The sequence below is a fragment of the Balaenoptera musculus genome, chromosome 11 (genome assembly GCF_009873245.2).
Source record: "Balaenoptera musculus isolate JJ_BM4_2016_0621 chromosome 11, mBalMus1.pri.v3, whole genome shotgun sequence".
In the NCBI taxonomy this organism is placed as follows: domain Eukaryota; kingdom Metazoa; phylum Chordata; class Mammalia; order Artiodactyla; family Balaenopteridae; genus Balaenoptera; species Balaenoptera musculus.
Window position 1 is genome coordinate 28,501,948 of NC_045795.1, and position 19,795 is coordinate 28,521,742.

A 19,795-nucleotide genomic window follows, 5' to 3' on the forward strand; every position below is an offset into this window, starting at 1 on the left:
CTAGTTTGGGCCATGAATAGAGTGCATTGACGTGATGAAGCTGTTGAAGTATTCCCAAGGAAGAATTGCCTTCGGATGGTGACAGTGCAATGGAAAGAAGCAGATGATGCTGAGAGCTATTAAGGTATTGAAATAAATACGATGAAGTGCCCTATCGGCTGTGAGTCAGAGGCTGCACTGATATTTATGGTTTGGACAGCTCTGTGGATGACTCCATTTATGGAGAAAGGAAACAAGTGGTTTTGCATCCTTCTTTGACATCTACCCAAGTGTATCAATTTTGCAATTTATTTAAGCTGAGTGCTTCTCAATTTCTTCATTCATAAATATAGTTTGGAGGTAATGCCATAGTCTTGTTACAAACATTGAATGAGGCGGCATCTTGTACAGCACTTAGATCAGTGTTGTCATAAATGCTCAATGAATATCAGCTACCTTTCTCTCCTCTTTCCTTTCTTAACTCCACATCTGTATAGAGATGTGTTTGCCACCAGAAATGTACTTGGCCTTGACTGTGCAGAGCCCTGTTATCACTACTATGTGGGTGAGAACCACATGATTTCACTATCTTACTACTCATGATGCCTCTATAGTTTATTTTTCGCTTCTCGAGAGTGACCAGTCTTGCCAACACAATACCTCTTATATCACTTCAATGGACCTCTCGGCCTCAGAGTGTTACATACATTTAAGCATCCTGAAAATATCTTTGAATGAAGGAATGAAAGACTCCTGTCCTCTTCCCTCTTATGCCTCTTGTTAGCTCGTTAGTTCACACAGATTTCCCTTCTGAGTTCTAAAAGGGACCCTTGTCTACTATTCTAGAACAACTGTGAATATTTGCCAACTTGCTTCATTGACTATGCCATGGATAATAGTATAATTATTTTTAAAAAATCTATCAATGCCGGTAAACATTAAGAATTTATTAAAGATTGTTATTCTATGTGAAAGGTTGTGGTCTGGGGACAGGCTTGCAATATCCATGCCCTTCCTTTATTCTGCCCTGTCTTCAAACGGAAGAAAACTATTCTATAGCCACACACCTTGCATCCTTTCAGTCTTGGGTTTTCCTTCAGGACCTTGAAGTTTATCTCCGTCCTGTAAAACGTAAATCCCCAAACATCTTCTTTACTGTGAGCCTCTCCTCTCTCATCTCAACTTAGAGGCTCTATGTGGACATGAAAAGAAAATGTGTTCAGGACTAGGAAGAAGACTGCAGCTGATATGGCAGGAACTTGCTGAAGGAAACAGGCATGTGAGCACCGACTGGGAACATGCTGCCCCCTGATGAAGGTTAGATACTTGACAGTGGTCACTTGAGCTCTGAAGGTCAGTGGATTGGATACAACTTTTGGAAAGTTTAAGTATCCTTGGAGAACACAGTAATGACAATTATAGCACTAAGCTGTTCTCTGCCTGTATTAACTGAAACTGTGAAATGAAACTAATATGGTCCACCCGATCCTGTGTATCCTCAGAGAGGAAGAAGTCAGCAGGTACTAGGAATGAGTGCTAGGTTGCAATAATAGAATCACAAACTCTCTGTAGCTATGAAGGACTACAAAGATTTAAAAGAAAAAAAAAAACTACTCTTCATGTTATAGGTAAGGAAATTAAGGGCTCAGAGAAGTGAAGCAACTTGTGCAACTAACAAGCAAAGTTAAGGTTTGAACCTAAATTGCTCAGCTGCCAGGCTAGTGGTTCCTCCTCTCATCAGCTGCCTGTCTACATACCCCGTGGCTTGCAAGGAGGTTTTTCTGTAATACTGTTGCACCCTGTCACAACAATACTGTACTCTCTTTTCTTTATTCCTCTCTTTAGAAAGCTGCCATCAGTAAGGGGAAAATCGTAGTCATCTGAAAATTTCTTTTAAATGACACGTTATTTATCATAACTCTAGTCATCTCAAAGAACTGACTGATTTCTAATGGGACCACCTAAGAATGGATCAAACTTACTTTTATGTGGGTCTTGGATCTAGGATGAGAACATTCTGTGGCCAGATATAACATTAAACAGTAAATCGTGATTGCCTGGGACTTCATTTTCACACATGAGGCTCTTCACCTGCAACATACAACAAAGTTGGATCCAGCTGAAGGTGACGACAGCACATAACCCTACAATACTTAGCCAACCAACCAACCACTTAGTCCTCAGCAAACATAAATTTCCTTATGCTCTAATGGAGACGAACTCACTCTGATCCCCTTAGGCTCACGGGGCAAACTGTGACCAGGAAGCAGACAAAACTCACTGATCTTGGCTCAAAGCCTTCCTGGTTGGAGTCAAGACTAAGAGGGACTTTCACAGCTCCACTGAGTCTTCTGCTGAGATGACAATCCACGGGCACTTACAAGAAGGCTTCCAAATTGTCTCTGAGTTTAAAATTGTCTTTGAGTTCCTAAGTATGGAGGTTCCTTAAAAAACTAAAAATAGAACTACCATATGACCCAGCAATCCCACTACTGGGCATATACCCTGAGAAAACCATAATTCAAAAAGAGTCATGTACCACAATGTTCATTGCAGCTCTATTTACAATAGCCAGGACATGGAAGCAACCTAAGTGTCCATTGACAGATGGATGGATAAAGAAGATGTGGGACATATATACAATGGAATATTACTCAGCCATAAAAAGAAAGGAAATTGAGTTATTTGTAGTGAGGTGGATGGACCTAGAGTCTGTCATAGTGCAGTAAGTCAGAAAGAGAAAAATACCGTATGTTAACACATATATATGGAATCTAAAAAAAAAAAAAAAAAAAAAGGTCATGAAGAACCTAGGGGCAAGATGGAAATAAAGACGCAGACCTACGAGAGAATGGACTTGAGGACATTGGGGAGGGGGAAGGGTAAGCTGGGACAAAGTGAGAGAGTGGCATGGACATATATACACTACCAAACGTAAAATAGATAGCTAGTGGGAAGCAATCGCATAGCACAGGGAGATCAGCTCAGTGCTTTGTGACCAGCTAAAAAGGGTGGGAGGGAGGGAGACGCAAGAGGGAAGAGATATGGGGATATATGTACATGTATAACTGATTCACTTTGTTATAAAGCAGAAACTAACACACCATTGTAAAGCAATTATACTCCAATAAAAATGTTAAGAAAAAAATAAATTAATAAATAAACAAAGCACCCATGAAGAAAAAGTTAAAAAAAAAAAATTCTCTTTGAGTTCCTAACCAATAAACAGGAGGAAAGTATTTTGACTTACACCATCATCTTGTAAACCAAATCTGATCAGGGGAAAGGGAACATGGCAGAATGACAGGCAAAGTGTGGTAATGGATTTGCATAGGTGTTGAGATATACGTGCGGAATTCACGATCTGACAGTGTGGGTAGAAAGAAGTTCTCACATATGCAACCACATGGTGGATGGGCACACTAGGAAATTTGCAATATTACTATTGTTTAGGATATATATTTACATATATTTATTTATGTATTTATTTGGCTGCGCCAGGTCTAAGTTGCAGCACGCGGGATCTAGTTTCCTGGCCAGGGATCGAACCTGGGCCCCCTGCATTGGGAGCTCGGAGTCTTAACCACTGGACCACCAAGGAAGTTCCCTAGGATATATTTTTAACTGATCCTTATAAAGGGAAATAACAGAAGAACCAGTGTGAGCTGTCTTAAAAGTATTGTTATGTTTCACATATACATGTAGCTTTCAATAATTTTTGACCCTAACACAGTAAGGAACAGATCTTACATTGTGACTCAGTGTGTACAGACAAAAATATGTATGTATATAGCGATCCATGTATAAAACTAAAAAAACATATAATTTTTATATTTTAAAAACTTATATGTTAAAATACTATTCTTCCTACCTGCAAGCAAGACACTCTGATAAATCCATGATTTTTATCTTGTATTCCACTTTATTCTATCTGACATTCTCTCAAAAATTGGTTGCCACCCACTAAACTGAATTTGCAACCCTCTAATGGATGGTAACCTGCAATTTGAAAAACAGAAATATAGAGTATGATTCATTATCATTGTCAAGTTGAAAATTATTCACTTCTTCTGCTAAATTGGTCATATTGATCCTTTCTCTCTGCTATTCTTCACAATTCTATTGCAGTCCCCTTCCCCAGGTACATGTATCAGGGAGAAAAGATGCCTACATTCAGGACCAAATAATAGGACTGATGGGTAAGTGCAATTCTCCTCCACCTGGAGAACATCACATTTATAAATAATAACGCCTGCTATCTAAGGCTTCAGGAGAAGGGCCACTCTTATTCTCCATTGTTTTCATTATAGGAACTTTGCTTAAAGCTAATCTTGCTGGAAGAAAGTCAAGCGTTTGGCATAGTGATGTGATGTGATGTGATTTATGGAGTCCAAAAATGTTCTGCAACCAATGCTAGGGCCTCTAAGTCCACAGTCCCTAAAAATGTTCAGAGCGTATTTAATCCAATAGCCATGGCATTTTCTGTAGATCATTATGTTCTTTGTGGAACATTAAGAAATAATGACACATTTCATGTATTCATATAAACTAAGAAAAATTTTACTAGCAGAAATATATATATATGCAATATGAAATCATAAGCATGAGCATAAGAATCACAAACGTTGAACTGAACACAACTGGCTAGTTTGGGGTTAATTTGCTACTTGATCATTCATGTTATTATAGTCTGGTGTATGTAACCCACATACCACTTGGCATGATAATTTTATGGTAAATTTCCTTCAGTTACTACAAATGCTGGGGAGAGACTATTTAATGATATAACCCAAGAGGAGTCATAGCATTCTTATTTTTGCCCAGTTTGACTGGCGGGGGTTAGTCAGATGGATAGATGTTTTCAAGTTAGCCTCAGTTGGGTTGTTTTTCTTCTCACCAGAAAGAGTTGAATGGGATCCCTCCCATCCCAGAGTTCAGATGTTGGCTGAGGCCAAAAGCCAGAGTGCTCTGCAGAGCAGAGAATGAGGAAAGCTTAAGAGCATGGAGAATGAGGAATTTAAAAAATAAAAAGAAGCATTGCCAGCATAATCCTTAATCAGAAGTTGATATTATGTAGAACAGAATGGAGGAAGCACACTTTCTTAGATTAACGACTGATAAAGACAATAGAGTGAACTTTGAGTTTTGCATAATTCCAAACAGAAGAATTTCTGCAAGTACAGACAAAATGCCTCTTCAAGACGTAGCACAATGTCTACATACAGTAAGATTCTCCTTGAGTTTTTAATACTCACATCTTATCCTCAACGATTCATCAATTTAGATCCATTGGCTGGGCTTAACGATGCATTCTAAATGGGGAAAAAATAACAGTGAAGTCAATGAGGAATGACATCGACCAAAATGCACATAGATTTATATTCATGTCTATGCCTGACTAGAGATAAATGTGTAAAAATGAAAACATGAAGGAAAGTACCCAAATTGACACCATTACACAGAATTAAATTGCCGTATTTCACTGAACCCAACATTGTAAGCAACATTATTATTTTTATGTCCACTAAGAAAGAAAAAGAAAAGAACTTGCCAATGAAACCATGACATGCCACTAACTGTACAATACATTCCAATTTCAAAAATGTTCAGAGGTGAATAAAAAATGCCTATCATAGAGCTAATGAACTGTGGCACTAAAAGTCACACTCAGTACTAGCTGACCATAAATTCTGACTCTCAATGTGTCCAGAAAGCTTTTTGTTTATTTTAAAAGTAGCTCTTATTGAGAAACTGTTGGTTGAATAAATGACTTCTTTCTAATTAATATAACAATGATGGCAATTTCAGTTGGTGCTTGAAAAGACAGATAGCTAGGCCAAAATTCATCTTCAAGATCTATAAATACACAGATACTTGAATTCAAGGGAGTGTGGTTCACTGAAAAAGTCCAAAGCAAGGAGAATGCTAATTCTCATGATTAGTTGGGTGGCTTTGGGCAAATCTCACATGTACTCTGGGTCTCCTTACTTATGAAAATGACTAGGTTGGACTAAAATCTCATTTCTAATGCATGTCTTATTTCCCAGTTCTGGCATTTTATGAATCTATGGTTCTGGGTTCATACTGTTTCATCTCAATGGTCCAAATGTCAAGTTGAAATACAACCAATATGGAAAATTCTTTCAAGCGTTATATTTATATAATTTAATCCCTGAAAATATAGCAGTCAGCTCTCTTGAGCCAGTACAAGCCAGTTCCAGCACAGCACGGCCTCATGCCTGCCCCAGGGTCTCGCCTTCACCCAGACCCTGCTCTCAGCTTCTCACTGTCCCATCGGCACTGGCATTTAGATGGCAGTACCGATGAACAAGGAAAAGAAACCTAGGTTTTGAATGAGGAAAAGAGAAGAACAAAGACACAAAATCTAAACATAAACTAAATTGTCTAGAAGAGCATCAACAACACACAGGCAGTGCTGAAAGGAAAAGCTTTCAGATGTGAACGTAACCAAAGCCAGCTCACCTGGACACTCACCTGGACGAGGGGTTTACTAGTTCCTCGCGAAGAGTGGCCGGAGTCCATGCCAGGTCCTATCCTACATGGAGAATCCAGAGTTATTCTCTGTCCAGGACGCTTAAATTACCTTTATACCATGTACTGACTTCTGGTTCTACAGAGTGTTCAGCTTATCAATGAAATCGTGTGTCTTTATAAAATCCCTAATTCTACAAACCCCCTGGAGATGGTGGCAGAAAAACACTTTGTTGGGAAGAACTGTCACTGGCTATTTAAATCAAGATCCTAATACCCAGCTGGGGGGAAATGAAAAGAGTAAGCAGTAATCCTGACAGAATAACGCTGCAAAAATGCATATTTATCCTGGGATACCCACATTATCCACCACCTGTTTGGCAACAATTTGTCCCAGGCACCAAAAGGTAAAGAAAAAAAGGATGGAAGAAAAACAACACTGAAGACATTTGTATAAAATGTTCTATGAATTCAGGAAATCTGCCTGCTTTACTCTTAGTGGGCAAACAATTTGGTGTCTATTGGATTTGGCCAAGGCATCGTGTCCTGACGTGGTTTTCTGTGGATCACTGGTCTCATAAAAGACTAAGGGGTTCCATGGTCAGATCAGTTTGGGAAACATTGTGTACCAGTACCACCAACTGCCCCCCCCCATACACACACACATTCATTTGCATAGCAAAGTTCTGAGGGTTCTTGAAGTGACAAGACTGTCACACAGGTTTTACCAAATTTACTTGATCATCAAAAGTGCTTTGGGAGAGTTGAAGGCTGCTATCCAAAGACAGTATGCTATTTTGGAACATATTAATCTCTCCAGATTCAGGCTTCACATGCCTTTGTTGGACCCTACCCCATGCCAGTCTTGTGCTAACACCTTCCTGGGAGCTCCTTTCATTCACTCACATCGTGATCCAAAGTAGCCCAGCAGAGAGTAATAGTCCTGGCCTTAGTGCATCCTGAAAGAAGGGGGCAGTGGGCAGGCAGTCTTTAATCCGTGAAATACGTAAGAATTATCCTGAAACTTGACATGACGCTCAGAGTAGAGCTGGAGGGAGGACAGGCACCTATGCATGGCAGTCAGAAGTATAGGATGACCACAAGGGAGGGCAAGACAGACTCAGAAATGGAGAATAAAAAAGAGGAAAAGAAACAAGATGCAAAAGAACTCTCACCTGAGGCTCTCTATGGTAATTAGGTAAATAAATAGCTATCTGACATTTACAAAGAAACTCCCTCCAACTTGTACACTAGTCATCCAATAAAGGCACGCCGCATCTTATGCCCAAAGTATCTGAAAGAAGACTTATTTCAGAGAAAAAAGCAACAAGCAATCTGGAATGGCAGCTTCTCAGGAACTAAAGAAGTTCCAATCACTCCTCCTTATTTCCACGACCCGCCTCTGTGCATCCTCACAAAGGTGTGAATTACCTCCTACCGTACACTTCTGTTTTTCATTTAATAATAAGCAGCCATTCTAGGTAGCTGAATGGAAGCCAGTCTCCCTGCTCTAACATGGTGATTATGTCAAAGAGAGAGAGAGAAAATAGTGTTTGCTGGCTTCAGAGGCTTAAAGGAAAATATAGCTACACCCAAAAGTCCCAGAGGGGCTGCGTCTCAGGATTTAGCTCTGTGGAGAATTCACAGCAATGAGTACCTTCCATACCACTGCCTGTGCTCTGAGACCTAATGACAAGGGGTCAGCAGAGCACTGGGCTTAGGGCTTTTAGTCCCAGAGCCCCAGAGAAAGTAGGCTGCACTTAGTGGAAAAATCATTTTATCATTAACTAGGAGGTGGACACGGAAGGACATTTCTCTGTCCCCAGCATCCAGCAGAGCATAAGACGTATAATAGACACTCAGTAAACATTTGTTGGATACATGAATAAAGGTGTGAATGATGCCAGCTTCTGAAGTTTTTGTTTTAAAATCACAAGGCAACTTTCCTATTTTAGGAGAGCAGATGAGCATATTTGTAACGCTAGATCATTTTGGAACCTGGTAAATTAAGTAGAAATGCACCCAGCCTAATGGACCTCCTCTTTGTTATACTACATCCTTATGTAAAAAAGGATTGTGAGGTCTCATCTAGATTCAGCAGGAAACAGCGTCCTGCCAGATTAGTGATGTCTGCCACAGGCATGACGGTGCAAGTGTCTTTCCATGCTGTCTCCACAAAGTCGGAAATCACAAAACATTGCTTCCCTGGACAGAGCCAGAAGATGCTGGCTGTTCTTAAACACCGTCTTCTATTTGTCCCATCTTTGTACCTGGAGCTGAGTTTCTGAGTTGGAATTCAAAAATACAGTTAGGCTTCCTGGGTCCTGGAACATATTTCTGATACTAGATGCTAGGTGGAGTTGGGGCAGATGACTCACGCAGACTGAGGCCCTCCCCACCTGTCTGAGCACGCTGGGTAAGGGCTCGTATCAGGACTCTCAAAGAAAATAATAGGAAATACAGCCTGGGAACCGTAACCACAGTCAAGCAGAAAGGAATGCATGGAAAAGTATGACATCTCAAACCTCTTCATGCAAAACCCTCTGAGGTGAGCTGGATGGGAATGCTTGTAAACAAAGTGGATACTTTCCCAAAGTGTTCCGCTCCATTGAACTTCACCCCAAGGTGAGAGGGAGGACGTATTCTCACTCATTTGCTAATCTGTTAGACAGCACCTCATGGCATTCTCCTTGGCCAATCCCACTGCTGGGAAGGACCAATCCAGAAAGGTTAACTGGAGGGTGAGGAACTTAAGAGTTAGGTGACCCACATTTTAGAGGAGGGGGGTGTGTGTGTCTTTTGCTCCCCTCAGCCTAATTTCCTGTCTACCCCACTAGTGTAATTAGGACAGATTATACAGCCAGATGGCCCAACAAGTTGCTTGTGTGTTTCTGGCCTCGATAATAGAATGTATTCAGTCTCTCTTACGGGTTCTCCCTTGCCATGCATGAGCTGTTTCATAAAGAGCCTTGGGGGAAAAGAAAGATACGAAAGATCTTCTGTAATCAGAAACATCTCGTCCTCGGTTATTTTAGATGGCATCCAGCCAGTGTCTTTGTAGCTCAATATCTACTCTGAGAATTGCAGTCTGTATTCAAATTCTGATAAGTTTGAATAATCACATCATCTCAGAGTTGGAAAGCTTCCAGCATCTCACCAACTATCTTGATACTTATATGATGTTAAAGAAATTGATATGACAGGCAATTGCCCTGCTCCATGAAGAAAGCTCTCTGGAGGGCTAACACTAAAAAAAAAAAATACCATCTTAAGATGCACACTTTAGAGCTCCCACAATTGTCCTCAGAGTTTAAGGAATATAGACCATCAAATGGCATAATATTGGCCACTCAAAATGAGGGGAGATAGGTTTCAGCAGTAAGTGGAGGAAATGTTTCCCTTTAAGTTGATATAAGGACAGCTTTGTCAACCCCACTAAAAGAAGAAACTATTAAAGCATGCTTCATAAAACAAAATATAGCTTTACACTCAGCCTGAAGGAAGGGATTGAAAACTAGTTTGCTCATGCAGTTTATCAAGTAAGGGGGACTACTGGAGAACAGAGAATCTAATTGCCTAACAAAGGGCTTTGCATTTTCACCCCTAGAAGTGAGCAATTTAGAGCCTGACAAACGACTTTTTAAAGAAAAACAAATGTAAAAGAGACTGAGGAAATACTCCAAACTGGAGTTAGCCAATCTCTAAATAATGGTAGGGAAGGTCCCTGCAGAAGCAAGCATTCCAGAAAATAGCATCATAAATCACACATTTTCCCCATTCTGGAATATGTCTAACAACAATCCTGCCTTCAGTAGGAAAAGGTGTTGTCATGGCATGTGTACTCACAGCATCCAGGAGACCCAGCAGCCCAGCAGGAGGGTCGACGCTGGGCTCCCCACCACTATGCCCCACCATCACTGTGCTGGCTCCGGAACCTCCCAAGGTCCCCGTCAGTGGCTGGGATCTGTCTTCTCCATATTTGAAAGGAAGTCCAGGAGGCCCCGGTGTAAACCAGCCGCCGTGGTGAGAAGCCGATGGGAGAACTGTAAATCTGCCCTGAGTTTCAAGGCTTGTGTAAGTCTGTGATTCACTGCCCAGTGGGTCCATCAAACACGTCTAAGAGAAATTACAGGTTTCTCTCGTCTGAAGCAAATCCATTAAAATGAGTCACTTGTTTGTCTTTTCATTCCTCCTCTCTATCTCAGATGATCACATGAAACTCTGCTGTCCCTACTGCACTGGGGTAATTAGAACGCAGGGGGTAAAATGCCAGGTTGTGTCACTGTTGTTGATTTTAAAAGGCGACCACATTTTTGCCTGTGCTGACATTGAACGTGGAAAACACTGACTAGGACACTGCTTAGTACATCGTGATCCAATCTCTACCTTAACACCAAAGATATTTTTGTTTTATTTTTTAATGACTGGCCCAAGGAGTTCTTACTGAGCCTCTACCTTGGTGCACAGCCGTGGGGAATTCAGATATAGAATTCCACTTGAGGGAAACTTCCCTTGATCTGACTTGGGACAGGGTAGCCAGTTGGATTGTCCTTCTCACCCCCAGATAGTCCCACACATCCCAATTCTAGTGTCTCCCATTTACTACCTACCTTCCTGGCCCCCCAAATCCAAGGCAAACCTCCATTTGAATATTACCAGAGGAGATGTTGGCATGAAGGAGAAATAAGTGAAAGGAGTTTTGTTACGTCTTTTGTAGTCATGAGGCTCAAGGAGGCGACGCTGTGGAAATAGGTCATTCCATTTTGGTCACTAGTTAAGTACTGTGTCATTTGGAATTTAAAAAAGCCAGTATCATCAAGCCTTTGGTTGTGTCATCAAAGGACTTGATTAAACATATTCTATGTGCAAAGCACCTTGCTCTGCTCTTTGGACATACAAACGTGAGTGACATAGTGAAGAACAAGAGTCATTCTGTCCCCAAAGGTTTACAGTCTTATCTGGGAAAGAAAATACATGCACACAAAAAAACTAAAAGTAAATAAACAATATCACACAGTGAATACTGACTATAGAGTGAATGGCACAGATGATAAATATTGTAGGAAATCAGTGGGGAGAATCAGCACTTCTGGTTGGACAGGTCAGGGAAGACTTCACAGAGAAGGCAAAAAGTGATGCAGAGCTCAGAGTGCCCTGAATATATGTACACTCTCTGACGTACACTGTTTCCAGGGCAGGGAACCATATATCACAATTCTGGAAACAGTGAATGAAAAGATCCTGCCGCATATTTTGCTGGCTGGTGGCCCTGATGAAAGAGACTGAATCCAACACTTGACACTTTCATTTAGCTGTCAATGAACCAACTCCATGAGAGTGTCTCATCCAAACACAGGCCAAAGGTCATGGCTGTGTGTTTGCTTGTGTGTGTGTGTGTGTTTGTGGGTGTGTGCATGAATTCACAGGTACTCTAATAAAAACAGCTAACATTTTAATGGCCAATTATTATTTGCCAAGTACTAGTCTAAGTATTTTACCTACATTTATTCATTTAATCTTTACAACAACCCTATGAGGTAGGCTCCATTATCCTCAGTTTCTAGTTGGGAAAACCAAAGTCGCAGGAATTTAAATAACTCTCCCAAGGATTATCACGTACTAGGTGCTCTACCCAAGAATCTGCCTTAGACACTGTTACCACCAGTTTCTCCTTGAGCCACCTGACCAAGTCACTTCCTTGGTGAGGTGTGAATGGGACATTGCATCTGTCTCCACCCTGGGTCTTCCATGGTCAGCCTGATCCGTGCAATTCCTTGACACCTTTCAGGATGGGGCAGACTGGGCTGTGGGTAGCAGGAGAGAAGGCTCAGCTTCTTCAAGGGATTCCCAGATGATTCCGGAGTTTCTCTGTGAGCATCCATGAGCCTTTCTTAATTAATAATAATCCCAAGATAGAGTGTCTTTCCCGCCATCTTCTCTTAAGGAGTGAGTACATCTGGGCAGAGTGTGCTTTCATACTAGATGTGATTGCTCAGTGCACAATACAGATGGAAGGCCAACCTCTCTCTCTCTCTCTCTGTCTCTGTCTATCTCGTGTTCAGTGGTCCCATCTGTAAAACAAGGCAATTGGACTCAGTCTTTTCTAAAGTTTTTTCAGAGTTAAAATCCTGTAACCATTTAGCTCCATGGGATTCCATCTTCACTTCAATATGTTGACTCAGGATAAATGACATTTCTTCATACTGAAGTCTCTGCATTGAGAAAACCAGGACTGTGCCCATCCCATTCTCTTCCCTTGAAGAGACCCTACGGAGATACTGGGAAATGTCAAATTAAAACTTCTTTCTGACTTCATTTGAAAAGGGTGCAATTGTTGTCCCAAGATGAGCAATGCCACTTAAGGTGACTCATTCTCCCGGTTTGTATATTTTTCTACCTGCTGATTATTATACTTTTGCTTTCTCAAACTTTCTTACTTAGAGGAAGTTTTTTGTAGTTAAAAAAGTGAGAGAGAGACCCTACTCATTCACAAAGTGAGTCTCCCTTTCCCATTTGTAATGTTACATCATTAATACTGGGTTCTTGGTAGGATAATTAGGGGCTACCCATTGCCCCTTTTCCTTTATCCACTAATTTTCTTCTGCTACATCTGCCTGTGTGCTGGCTTTATAAAGGAGCTTCTTCTTCTCTTTTTTTTCTAGAAGGGTTTTTACCTGTAATACTGCTTTCCTATTAGGTGGCTCCTGATTTGAATGTTGAATTTGTTCACATACAATGTTAAGGAAATGAGTAGCTCTCTACTGGAAATACAATATTTCTCCTTCCTCATCACAGGTTTCAAAACACCATATTGTTGGTAGGGGTTAATCTTACATAGTCAGAGTAAGGCAGAGAGGCCCTTGGTGGCTCCTTGGTCTTGAGGTGAAAGTCCAGGCCTGGAAGCCAGCAGACTTGGGTTTCTACCTCTGGCTCAAGCCTTGATGAGCTGTTACCCATCACTCCAGACTTCAGTCTCCTTAACTTAAAATAAACACATTTCTGGCTCAAAAGCTCTGTGCTTTTTGCTTGACTCACAGCCAAAGAAGTTGCATCTAAGCCCAAGCCAGGCTGACCATACAATCAATTTAAATTTGGAGGAGTTTAACATACTGGCTCTTGGATTCCTTTTGTCCGAAGAACCAGCAATGACCTACTTAGAGTCGGCCCAACTGTTGGTGACTATTCATGAGGGCCTTCCCTCAGCAACCCACAGAATCCAGCCAGCTGACATCCCAGGCCACCATTGCCAAACTGAGCCAGAGCTCTCTTCCTGGGGATAAACGTGATTCCAACAGCATGGAGCTAGACACCCTGACAAGACCAAGGTTCCGCTGTCCCCCTGTGGAAACCCAGCATGGCATATATATATGTTGACAGTGGGTGGGGGGAAACATTAGCGGCACAGAACAGCTCAGACAGGGGGCTTCCATCCTCTCCACACTTCATGCCCTCCTCCATCAGCACCACTGAGAGGGAGGCTTCCTTCATACTCCCCAGAGGCAAGAAGACAGGAATCTGCACAGTCCTCCTGGGGGCCCTGTGCTCCTGAAATGTATGACCTGGTCAAGAACAGATAATCACGGCTTTAATGTACAAGCAGCAAGATCCAAAAGCCTCATGACAACTGCATCATGGATTCACTCTTTCTTGAACAATAAGCCCCTTTGGGTAGAACCCCCTTGGCAAATGGTGAGTCTCTTCCCTTTAAGTCACTCTGGAATCCAGGGAACAGCTTTGTTCTCTCATCCGCAAATGCTGCGTTACAGACCTTGTCTCTCTGCAAGCTGGACCACGTCCTTTCCTCTTGGAAAAAGACCTCTTTTTTGTACAAGGCCCTGGGTTGCTGCAGAAGGTCTCAGCCACAGAGGCTGCTGGAGCTGGATATACTGGGGTGGGGGAGGGAGGCTTTCTCTACAGCTCTCTGCCTCTGTCACTCCATGTGTCTCTGTGTGTGTTGCTCTCTCTGTTTCTTTCTGTATTTCTCTGGGTCTCTCTCTGTAACCCTCAGCCTCTCTCTGCATCTCTCTGTCTCACTGTGAAGGTGGAGGTCCCGGCGTGGGTGTCTCCATCTCCCTGTCTGGTCTTCTCTCTCTAGATCTAGAGGGAAATGGAGATAGAGGATCGGAAGACTTGGCTGCACATGTCAGGGTATCTGGCGGCTCTCTTCCAACTCTGAGTTGCCATGCCATGTCGCTAAGTGTCCCTGTCTCTTTCACCCTGTGGTTCCCTTCCCTCTGTTTCTCTCTGTCTCAGACCCTCCTGCAAATGTAAATTAACTTCTACACTATCTCCGAGGTCTCACATGGATAGTGTGTGTCATAATTCCTTGATCTTTTAACACTGGGGAAGAGAGGGGGCAACAGTGGGAAATTGGGGGATGTTGTTGATATCATGGAGGATGTCCTGGGGATGGAGAGCTAAAGGGGAGGAAAAGAGGGAGCAGCTGGGTAGCACTAGCGCATCTGCTCACTCCCCTCGCAAATACACTCAGGCTGAGTTACACGCATCCTCGGACAGGCCTGACTATTTTGCAGGGACAATAAAAATTTCAGAAGTCCAAGAATTAGAAGTGTGAATATATCTCTAACCAGAGCTAGGTGAGAGTAGGTTGTATGAGAAGAATCCTTTCAACCAAGAAAAAATCATTTCTGATTAGAATTAATCAAATTGTGATTTTTTAAAAGAAATATCACATACAGGCCATGTATATGGGGTCCCCTTTGCTTTGTACTCACCTCCCAAGTTAGGAGTATAGCCTGGTTTGCTAGATTGGCCCTTTGGTGGGGTGACGAGAAAAATCAGAAGAAATGGTCTGTGGAAGACAAAAGGATAGTTGGATTTGTCATTAGTAGTCTGTTTTCAATTATCACAATTACTGAAAGTACATGGAGAATTATTTCGCTAAGCATAGTATATATGCTTAGTGAAAAAAGTCAGACAGAGAAAGACAAATGCTGTATGTTATCACTTATATGTGGAATCTAAAAAAAAAACAAGTCAGTGAATATAACAAAAATGAAACAGACTCACAGATATAGAGAAGAAACTAGTAGTTACCAGTTGGGCAGAGGGGCAAGATAGGGGTAGGGGATTAAGAGGTACAAACTACTGGGTATAAAATAAGCTATAAGAATATATTGTACAGCAAGAGGAATATAGCAATTATTTTGTAATAACTCTAAATGGGGTATAATCTATAAAAATACTGAATCACTCTGCTATACACCTGAAACTAACATAATATTGTAAATCAACTATATCTCAATTTTTTAAAAAAAGCATATGGAGAATTGTGACCTACAGCAGTTTATTTCACGCTTTTACTCCATCCTTCTCCTTTTTTGTTTTAGAACCACTGACCACATGGGAACAGGCTGGTGTGAGAGATCCTCCTCTTCCCTGGAAGAGCCTGGATCCCTCTCCTGAAGGAGCCTCTAGTTTGGGAGGGAGGTGGGGAGAAGGCAGTTGAGTACCGTGGAGAGAGAGAGAAACAGGAAAATGACCCCTAGTCCTCGAAATTCTCAACAGTACCATCATGCCCTTGTGATGCACCTGGGTCTAAAGTATCCTTGTGTTTCAGGTCTATGTTGTGGATTGGAAATATAGTAACTCATGATGGAATTATTACCACGTGAGCATAGATTCATTCATCGTATCGGATAGAAAATGAACACAGACAAGTATGTTTATTATCCTAGTTTTGGGGAGCTGGGACTGACACTTCCCAGGCAGGCACCCCAAGGAGAAAGAGTTAAATCTGGACTGTAGGAGATGGTGACCTAGAAGTCAGAGACCTACAAAGTAGGAGAGGAGAAGAGAGATGATAGCCTACTTCCTCTGAGTAGGGCTAAAAACACTGACTTGCAATGGCTACAGCTAGTGGACAGAGTGAAGGAAGGATTGCAAGAAGTTAGGACAAATTTGCCTAAAACCCAGACAGTGGTTCTTAACCCTGGCACCACATTAGAATCACTGGGGAGCTTTAAAAAAAAAAAAAAAAAAAAGACTCTGTCCTACACCAAGAGTTTTTGGTTTAAATTTTCTTGGGTGGAACCTGGACAGTGGTATTTTTTACAAGCTCTCTAGGTGTTTCTGAGGTGCAGCCAGTGTGGAAAACCACTGACGCAGACAATCAACCAGCTGATAATGAACTTCTGGGTATAATCCTAACTTACCTTGCCTGTAAAAACACGAAGAGAAGGGGACAAAATAACTATTTTCTATAACCCTGAAGAGCAGAATTTCCCTGTGGTGGCTGAATGGATAAATACCAAAAACATGTAAAGGAGCAAATGCTAAGCTCCTTTTTTTTTTTTTTTTTTTTTTTAGGAATTCCTTTATTTTTTAATTTTTATTTATTTATTTAATTTATTTTTGTCTCTGTTGGGTCTTCGTTTCTGTGCGAGGGCTTTCTCTAGTTGCGGCAAGCGGGGGCCACTCTTCATCGCGGTGCGCGGGGCTCTCACTATCACAGCCTCTCTTGTTGCAGAGCACAGGCTCCAGACGCACAGGCTCAGTAGTTGTGGCTCACGGGCCTAGTTGCTCCGCGGCATGTGGGATCCTCCCAGACAAGGGCTCGAACCCGTGTCCCCTGCATTGGCAGGCAGATTCTCAACCACTGCGCCACCAGGGAAGCCCTTTTTTTTTTAAATTTATTTATTTTTTTCAAGTAAATTGAAGTCATGTGTGCACCCTTTATTCCAACCTAAGTCATTCAAATGGATGAAAATTTCAGGATGAAAATCATCAAAGGGACTTATCAGAATCATCACCAATGCAGTTACTGCTTTGGGTAAATTCATCAAAATTGGAAAAAATTACAACTACTGATAAATTTGTTGACAAAATTCTCAAAATCTGAGCATGAGTCCATGTTTTTCTGAATCACATTAATGTTTATTAAGAGTCTCATCATGTTCTTCCTCGTACCTAAAATTAATCAAATAAAACATTTAAGGGATGATACAACAAATTTTCATAGAGTTAGCACGACCCAGCCCAGGCATTCCAATGGATTCTCAAAAATGGAATAGGGGGAGGAGTTGAATGGTTAGTTAAGGTCAACAAATCAAGATGAAAAGTATTCTGTTTGTTTTACATTTTTAATCCATATTGAAAAAATTCTTTACTGTCATTTTGTTTTAAATTTTAAATATAGTTGTTTTCATTTTTATCAAAATTAATAACATTTATTTCTGTTTATTACTAAAATTATGTTTCTCTGTGCAGCAAAATGAGTACTTTGTGTTTTATGTGGTAATGACCTTTACTATACTTTGCAGTGTGGCCTGTTTTGATAGTTATGCTGCTACCTGGGGCCCAGAATTTTCTGACATCTTCCTTACTATCCAGCGCTACCTTATCATAGCACTGGGGACCACAACTCTGGAATGCTATCTTTCCCCAAGTTTCAGCAACAGAGTGATTAATTTTTAGTGCATTTTTAGCCTTTTCTCAATTCTTTTCACCAAACTGAACATTTTCTAAAGTTGACGTTTTTGTGTATTTCACTTATAAGACAGATTGCTCTCTGAATAAAGTGACATATTTATCTAATTTATTTCAACTTTTTAATTTTATATTGGAGTATAGTTGATTAACAATGTTGTGTTAGTTTCAGGTGTACAGCAAAGTGACTCAGTTATACATATACATGTATTTATTCTTTTACAAATGCTTGTCCCATTTAGGTTGTTACATAATATTGAGCAGAGTTCCCTGTACTGTCCAGTAGGTCCTTGTTGGTTATCCATTTTAAGTATAGCAGTGTGTACATGTCAATCCCAAATTCCCTGACTATCCCTTCCCCCCACCCTTCCCCGCTGGTAGCCATAAGTTTGTTCTCTAAGTCTGTGAGTCTATTCTGTTTTGTAAATAAGTTCACTTGCATCATTTGTTTAAGATTCCGCATATAAGCGATATCATACGATATTTGTCTTTTCCTGTCTGACTTACTAAAAGTGATGTGTTTTAATCTGGACTTCAGGAAAATCATTTTTCTTCCAGATTTGTTGACATTTAGCGATAGTCATGAGCTCTTTCTCTAGTTTAGTGAAAGCAGAAAGTTTAGAAGAAGCAAAAGAGTCAGCGGCAGCACAGTAACATGAATCCAATCTTTTTTTTTTTTTAATTTTTATTTTTTAGCACCTTTAATTATTATTTATTTATTTATTTATTTATTTTTTGGGCTGTGTTGGGTCTTCATTTCTGTGCGAGGGCTTCCTCTAGCTGCGGCAAGCGGGGGCCACTCTTCATCGCGGTGCGCGGGCCTCTCACTGTCGCGGCCTCTCTTGTTGCGGAGCACAGGCTCCAGACGCACAGGCTCAGTAGTTGTGGCTCACGGGCCCAGTTGCTCCGTGGCATGTGGGATCTTCCCAGACCAGGGCTCGAACCCGTGTCCCCTGCATTGGCAGGCAGATTCTCAACCACTGCGCCACCAGGGAAGCCCCAGGAATCCAATCTTTGACCACCCACTCCCCCCACCTGGCCTCCTTCCTGATTTTCTTTTGAGAAGGTCTCTAATGGTCCAGACCTCCTTCCCCAGGTCAGCCCCACCTCGTTCTGAAACGCAGGGGAAGCTGGAGTGGAACTCTTCCCTCGCAGACAGATGCTTGAAAATGTTGTTTCCGTGTAGCCCAAGCCAAAAAAAAATCACTACAGACATTTATTTCAGAAAAGGCTTATCTCTCAAGAACGTACAACCTGAAAAGATACAGTCACTTCATGTGATTCTCACCAAAAACAAACAACCAAAAAACTCATGAAGCAATCACCTCAGCACTGAAATTTCACACAATAAAACGTGCCAAATACAAAGTGTTGGCATGTTTTTATTAAGAAACTGTTTCCCTCTACCCTATTAAAAAAAAAATCAACAAAACAGAAAGGAAAACAAAACTCAGCACAGTGTATGATTACAAAGCTAGATCTGCAGAGATAACATTTCCAAACTTCTAACCTAAAATATTTTCTCATTCTCTGTTGACTGCTTTCCAAATCTGAAAAAGGTGCTTAAAATGTTAATTTATGTCTTTTTCAACAGACGTAAAATAAGCTTCTCATTTCTAAGCAATGTCCTAACAAAAATTAAACAACGATGTCCTAAATAGAAATTAAACAATGCCAGCAAGGATGACTTCTTTCCGTGTGCCCTCGGCATCTAGGGAAGTCATGGTCTAATGGCCTTCTGAAGTACCAACCCAGGGGGTGGGAACTTGGCTGGGGTTTGCTCCCTAGAGACGTCCGGACCCTCGGAGTCAAAGCTAGACAAACAGACATGACAGGAAGTGTCCCCAAGTTCCAGATTCCACAAAATGATTCCCAT

General features: G+C 41.3%; 1 protein-coding gene across 23 annotated transcripts in view; it reads right to left on the reverse strand.

Moving 5' to 3' along the window:
- LOC118904406 (adhesion G protein-coupled receptor F4-like) overlaps window positions 1–10,510 on the reverse strand; it is a 31,926-nt gene extending 21,416 nt beyond the window's left edge. For 8 of the 23 annotated variants that reach the window (XM_036870473.1, XM_036870481.1, XM_036870478.1 and 5 more), the window contains exons 1-5: window positions 10,318–10,510; window positions 6,475–6,535; window positions 5,235–5,291; window positions 1,962–2,070; window positions 1,047–1,101 (exon numbers count right to left, since the gene is read on the reverse strand). In XM_036870473.1, coding sequence (XP_036726368.1) covers window positions 1,047–1,101; window positions 1,962–2,048 — 142 coding nt within the window. In that variant the 5' untranslated portion in view covers window positions 2,049–2,070; window positions 5,235–5,291; window positions 6,475–6,535; window positions 10,318–10,510. Of the gene's footprint in view, window positions 1–1,046; window positions 1,172–1,957; window positions 2,453–5,234; window positions 5,292–6,462; window positions 6,536–7,377; window positions 8,725–10,317 lie in introns of those variants that run through there. The other 15 variants (XM_036870488.1, XM_036870479.1, XM_036870482.1 and 12 more) reach the window with 11 other exon arrangements.
- Between the last annotated feature and the right edge of the window lie 9,285 nt (window positions 10,511–19,795).